This window comes from Cebus imitator, unplaced genomic scaffold (assembly GCF_001604975.1).
Source record: "Cebus imitator isolate Cc_AM_T3 unplaced genomic scaffold, Cebus_imitator-1.0 Scaffold118, whole genome shotgun sequence".
In the NCBI taxonomy this organism is placed as follows: Eukaryota; Metazoa; Chordata; class Mammalia; order Primates; family Cebidae; genus Cebus; species Cebus imitator.
Window position 1 is genome coordinate 666,948 of NW_016107433.1, and position 6,979 is coordinate 673,926.

Sequence of the window (6,979 nt, forward strand, 5' to 3'; positions counted from 1 at the left end):
TCAGGTCGCCCAGGCTGGAGTACAGCGATGTGATCTCGGCTCACCGCAACCTCCACCTTCCGGGTTCAAGCAATTCTCCTGCCTCAGCCTCCCAAGTAGCTGGGACTACAGGCCGTGCCACCACGCTCAGCTAACTTCTGTATTTTTAGTAGTGACAGTTTCCCATGTTGGCCAGGCTGGTCTCGAATTGGGTGATCTGCCCACCTCAGCTTCCCAAAGTGCTGGGATTACAGGTGTGAGCCACTGAGCCCAGCCCGTCCAAGTCAATTTCTGGAGCCAGAACACCTCATGCTCTAAAGACAGGACCTGAACTCCTCAGAGCCAAGATTGCCAACCTTTCAGATCTGGAGCTCCCCATCATGCCTTAGAGAGCTGTCCTCACACTCCAATCCTTCAGATCTGGATCCCCCCCAACACACACCCTCGCCTTGCCCCAGAGTCAGCATCTCCCAGCGCTGAGATATGAAGACCTTCACCTGGTCAAACTGGCACCCCCCCCAGTTTTCAGACAGGGAGTCCCCCACATCCTCAGAGCCAGAACACTTCATCCCTCAAGACAGCGCGTCTTTCTAACTCCTCAGAGCCAGCCCCCCAAATCCTTCCCAGCTGGGGACCCCTCTCTCTCTCCCATGCCCCAGAGCAAGGTCTCGAACACGGTAGCCCTAATCATGGGCCACAACGGCGGCTCCCATTCGCCGCTTTGGTGCCTTTGGCGCCCCCGCCAGTCCGTACCATGGTCGCGGCTCCAGCTGCGGGCGGGCGGGCGCGTGACCCGGGCAATAACGGCTCCCGGGGTCGCGGCGGCGCGCGGGGGGGCGGGGCGGGGCCGTGGGCGGGGCCTGGCCCGCACCGGGCCGTCCCGCGGGCGGCTACAGGCGAGCGGCGGCCGGGTATGGCGGAACAATGGGAGCTGGACGAGGAAGGCATCCGCCGCCTGGGGGCGCTGACCTCGGAGCAACCGGGTAGGGTCTGGCCGGGAGGGTCTGGACCGGGAATGTAGGGTCAGAAGCTGTGGGAAGAAAACTGAAGAGGAAGCAGGGGAACCTGAAATAGAGGCGAGCGAACCACAGAGGAGCAGTACCTGAGGCTGAGGAGGGGTAACTTGAGGCAGAAGGTTACAGGGAGGTGGAGGTGGAGGAACTGAAGTAACAGGGGAGTCTGGGGCAGAGCCCGAGGAATTGAGAGAGAAGAAGGGAGTGAGAAGTAGAGTAGGAGAAACAAAGTGAACAGGAGATCCTGCGGCAGGTGACAGAACTGCCGAGCGCGGTGGCTCACGCCTGCAATTCCAGCACCTTGGGAGGCCGAGACGGGTGGGTCACCTGAGGTCAGGAATTTGAGACCAGCCTGGCCAACATGGTGAAACCCCCGTCTCTACTAAAAATACAAAAATTAGCCGGGCGTGGTGGCACGTGTCTGTAATCCCAGCTACTCAGGAGGCTGAGTCAGGAAAATCGCTTGAACACTGGAGGCAGAGGTTGCAGTGAGCCGAGATTGCGCTACTGCACTCCAGCCTGGGCTACACAGCGAGACTCTCTCTCAAAACGTAAAATAAAATAAGCCTATTAGACATCCAAGTGTAAGGTACTAAGTAGGCAGTTGGATATATGGGTCTGGATCTCAGAGGAGAGGTCAGGGTTAGAGATGTAAGTTTTGGAGACATTAGCAATAGATGGCATTTAAAGCCACAGGAGTGAATGAACTCAGCTAGAGAATGTCGATGGAGAAGAGAAAGAAAGCTTAAGACTCAATTTTGGAATAGTTCAATGTTTAGAGGTTGAATGGAGGAAGAATGTGGTATCTTAGAATTTAAGAAGGGGTATCGTATGGAGAGAGCAATGGTCAACTCTGCCAAATGCTATTCACAGGCTGAGCAAGTTAAATGCAGAGTGTCTGTTAGATTTAGCAACATGGAATTCACTGGTGACTTTGACAGGGGGAGTTTTGGGAGAGTGGGGAAGAGTGAAACCAGATTGGAGTGGTATGAAAAAAATATGAAGGGAGGAGACAGTGAAAGTAAGAACTTTTGCTGAAATGTTTGGCTGTAAAGGAGACTACAGAAATGGATGGTAGCTGAAGCAAGCATATGTTGTGCAGTCAAGAGTTATACCAGAACAGGATATACTAGAGCATGTTGGTAGTCTAGTGATTAATTATTTGGTAGAGAGGGGAAATATATATAATTATTTATTCATTTTGACTATTAAAATAATGCAATTTATTCTATGGGTAATATAATAATTGTACAGTGAGAAGTAAGTTTTGACTCCGCCGTCCCTGTCTCATAGGCCTAGTTCTGCTTCCCAAAGGCAACTACTGTTATCAGTATCTTGGATAGCTTTCCAGAAATATTCTCTACATATATACGCATATATCACTTATTTTACAATTTTATATTGTGGCAATTTTCAAATATATACAAGAGTAGAGATAACAGAATAATGAACTCCATTACCCTACCTCAACATTTATCATAAATTCATGGCCAAGCTTATTTCATGTATACTTCACCTATCCTCCACCCAACCCCAACCCCCTATACTATTTTGAAGCAAATCCCAAGTATATGATTTCCTCTATTAATATTTCAGTGTGTATTTTATTTATTTATTATTTTTCAGATAGAGTTTTGCTCTGTCGCCCAGGCTGGAGTGCAGTGGCACAATCTCAGCTTACTGCAACCTCTGCCTCCCCATTTCAAGTGATTATCCTGCCTCAGCCTCCCAAGTAGTTGGGACTACAGGTGCCTACCACTATGCGCAGCTAATTTTGTATTTTTAGTAGAGACGGGATTTTGCCATGTTGGTCCGGCTGGTCCCTAACTCCTGACCTCAAGTGATCCACCCGACTCAGCCTCCCTAAAAGCTTGGATTACAGGCGCAAGCCACAGCACCTGGCCAGTATGTATTTTTAAAAGATAAGAACACTTTTTAAAAAATCACATATGCAACCTAAAAAATTTAATAGTAATTTCTTTTTTTGTTGTTTTGTTTTGTTTTTGAGAAGGAGTCTGCCTCTGTTGCCCAGGTTGGAATGCAGTGGCATGATATTGGCTCACTGCAGCCTCTGCCTCTCGGGTTCAAGCAATTCTCCTCCCTCAGCTTCCCGAGTAGCTGGGATTTAAGGTGTGTGCCACCATACCAGGCTAATTTTTTTTGTATTTTTAGTAGAGACGGGGTTTCACCATGTTAGCCAGGCTGGTTTTGAACCCCTGACCTCAAGTGATCCACCCGACTCAGCCTCCCAAAGTGAACAGTAATTTCTCGATATCACGAACTATCCAACTAGTGTTCTTATTTCTCCAATTGTCCTATAATTTTTTAAAATTAGAATCCATACATGGTCCATATATTGCAATTGGTTGATATATGTCTTAAATCTTATTTGATCTGTAGGCTCTCCCTTTTTTCCCTCGCATTTTCAATTGTTTTTGAAGAAAGAGTTTACTATAACCTGAATTTTGCTCATTGCATTCCTAACATGTCTAACATTTTCCCATGTTCCCTGTACTTCCTGTGAATTGGTATTTAGATGAGGCTTCATCAGATTTGGGTTGGATTTTTTTTGTTTGTTTGTTTGCAAGATGATTTCATAGATAATGGTGTATGTTTATATTAGGAAGTATATAGTGCCTAGTGTTCTTTTTGTGATATCAGCCACTGAATATGATTATCTGAGTTAATTCATTAGGGATTGCAAAATGGTAATTGTCTATTTCTTTAATTCTTCTTCATTAGCTGTAATACTTCTATAAAGAGAAATTTCCTCACATCAACTGTTTGCTTATCCTGAGGTACAGTTTGTGTAGAAAAGGCAGCATAAAACTTGATGTTTTTCACCTGATGTTCCAGCTTTCAGAATAATGAGTTATTTTCTTAGCATTCTCTAAAGGTGACGAGTGAGGACTGTTTTGCTTTCTCACTACCATTATAAACTCATCGATTTAAATATATGTCTTAGAGCTGGGCAAGTGGCTCACACCTGCAATCCCAGTCACTTTGGGAGCCCGACACGGGCGGATTACCTGAGATCAAGAGTTCAAGACAAGCCTGGCCAACATGACGAAACCTCATCTCTACTAAAAATACAAAAAAAAAAATTAGCCAGCCATGGTGATGGGCGCCAGTAATCCCAGCTACTCAGGAGGCTGAGGCAGGAGAATCACTTAAGCCAAGGAAGCAGAGGTTGCAGTGAGCTGAGATCGCACCACTGCACTCCATGCTGGATGAAAGAGTGAGACTCAGTCTCACAAAACAAATAAGTAAATAATAAATAAATATATATATATATATATGTGTGTGTGTGTATACACACACACACACACACACACACACACACACACACACATATATATGTCTTAGTCTCTTTTCTGTTGTCATAACAGAATGCCTGGGTAATTTATAAAGAACAGAAGTTTATTTGGCTCATGGTTCTGGAGGCTAGGAAGTCCAAGAGCATGGTACCAGCATCCTGGTGAGGGTCATTCATGGTGGAAGGGCAGAAGGTGCATGCATGAGATGAGAGGGAGAGAGAGGGAGAGTGAGAGGGAGAGGGACAGGGAGAGGGAGAGGGAGAGACGGAGAGGAAGAGAGGGAGAGGGAGAGGGAGTGGGAAAGGGAGAAGGAGAGGGAGGGAGAGGGAGAGGGAGGGGGAGGTGGGGGTAGGGGGGGAGAGAGAGAGAGAGAAAGAGAAAGAGAGAGAGGGAGAAGACTGAATTCATTCCTTTATTAGGATAACTAACTCCCATAACTAACTCCACAATAACAGCATGAAGCCCCTACAACCTGATCACCTCTTAAGGCCCCACCTCCCAATACTGTTACATTGGCAATTACATTTCAACATGAAGGCTGGGCATGGTGGCTTACACACTTTGGGAGGCCAGGGAGGAGGATGAGGCCAGGAATTTGAGACCAGCCTGGGCAACATAGCAAGACCCTGTCTTTACAGAAAATTTAAAAATTAACTGGGTGTGGTGGTGTGTACCTGTAGTCCCATCTACTCAGGAGGCTGAAATAGAAGGATCCCCTGAGCCCAGGAGTTTGAGGCTGCAGTGCAGTATGATAGTACCACTGCACTCCAGGCTGAGTGACAAAGTAAGACCCTGTCTCTGAATAAATTAATATACTTCATCATGAGTTTTGGAGGGAACATTCAAACCATAGCAATATATTTCAATGTGTGTTTTAATCCATTATAGTTATTATCATAATAGATGTTCAATTTATCCTAAATTTAGTTAATAGGCGATCTTTCAAGTTGACTCCTGAGGTCTTTTTAAAAAAAGTTTTATTTATTAGAAACATTCATTGTCATTATAAACAAGCTTTGTTAAAGGTTGTTAATTCAATTTCCAAATGAGCTGTAAATGGTTTTCATTAGAGAGACTACTTGATTTGCTGTTTTCAAAGAGAAAATTTTTGCCCATTGGGGTTATGTAACGCATGTATTAAAATTGGAAGATCATTATTTTGTTCTTGACATTTATGCTATGCAGTGTTTGATTTGTTCTCTGATTTATTTGTCTTCACTCTTTATAAACACAGAAACCAAATCCATGACCTCTTAAGACATGCATTCATGTGAATCATTAAAGAATGTTTGTCTTTGTGGCAGTTTATCATTTTAATGATAATTCAGGCTCCTTCTGAAAATGTCTGCTCTTCAAAACAGACCGCAGTGAAAGGCATGAGAAATGCTGTGAGTCATTGATGGAACCATAATTGTCCTTAGCTTTTGTCACATTGTAACAGACTCACAAGGTGTTAGATCATTACATACCACAGAATTACCAATACACTGCCTTCAAAGTCAGGAAAATTTTATTTATTTTATTTTGCTTTTTTTTCTTAAACAGGGTCTTATTCTGTTGCCCAAGCTGGAGCGCAGTGGCATGATCATGGCTGACTGCAGCGCTGGGCTCAAGCAATCCTCCTGACTCTGCCTACTGAGTAGCTGGGACTACAGGTTCATACCACCATGCCCAGCTAATTTTTTCTTTTTCTTTTTTTTGTAGAGATAGGTGCATTTTAAAAAGATATAATTCACATACTATAAAGATCAACATTTTATTTTATTTTATTTTAATTTTTTTGAGTCAAGAGTCTTGCCCTGTTGCCCAGGCTGGAGTGCAGTGGCCCGACCTCAGCTCACTGCAACCCCTGCCTCCCGGGTTCAAGCAATTCTCCTGCCTCAGCCTCCCGAGTAGCTGGTATCACAGGCATGCTCCACCATGCCTGGCTAATTTTTGGTAGAGACATGGTTTTACCGTGTTGACCAGGCTGGTCTTGAACTCCTGACTTCAAGTAATCCACCTGCCTCGGCCTCCAAAATGCTGGGATTACAGACGTGAGCCACTGAACTCAGCCATGATTCATTCTTAAGGTGCCAGTAGTTTTTGCTCTTATACCATAAATGTAAATGTTAATACTGTAAAAAAGGCAATTAATTTCTTTTTTTTTTTTGCCCTCTGAAGTGAATGAATTGAACCAAATAATTAATTTCTTTATATTATTATGAAAATACTTTTTAAAAAGTAGTTTTATCTTTATGGACCCCTGTACATGTCTCAGGGACCTCCAGGGGCTTAGAGACCACATTTTGGGAGCTGCTACATTGCTATGATGTTTTTAAGCTTGTCTTGAAACATTAAGTTACAGTTTTCATTTGTGAATGCATCTTTCTGGAGTGATTTTAATTTTACAATTATCATTCTGCTCCTTTAAAAAAATAATAACCTCATATAAGATTTGACTATAATCCTTTTCTGTGGCTCGAAAGGTGGGTCAGAATAGCTTTTTTAGTTTCAAGGTTTTGGAGCTCCCTCTTCTGTTGTGTTCACAAGGTACTATAAAACATGACATGCAGGCCGGGCGCGGTGGCTCAAGCCTGTAATCCCAGCACTTTGGGAGGCCGAGGCGGGTGGATCACGAGGTCAAGAGATCGAGACCATCCTGGTCAACATGGTGAAACCCCGTCTCTA

At 44.3% G+C, this 6,979-nt stretch overlaps 2 protein-coding genes across 3 annotated transcripts in view; one reads left to right on the forward strand and one right to left on the reverse strand.

The window, feature by feature from the left end:
- KCTD19 (potassium channel tetramerization domain containing 19) overlaps window positions 1-799 on the reverse strand; it is a 38,419-nt gene extending 37,620 nt beyond the window's left edge. For both annotated transcript variants that reach the window (XM_037742292.1, XM_037742291.1), the window contains exon 1: window positions 733-799. The gene's annotated coding sequence lies outside the window, so the exon portion shown is untranslated. The remainder of the gene's footprint in view (window positions 1-732) is intronic.
- Window positions 800-841: 42 nt separating this feature from the next.
- LRRC36 (leucine rich repeat containing 36) overlaps window positions 842-6,979 on the forward strand; it is a 51,144-nt gene continuing 45,006 nt past the window's right edge. The window contains exon 1 of the mRNA XM_017539219.2: window positions 842-962. Within this exon, the coding sequence (XP_017394708.1) occupies window positions 893-962 (70 nt within the window). The 5' untranslated portion in view covers window positions 842-892. The remainder of the gene's footprint in view (window positions 963-6,979) is intronic.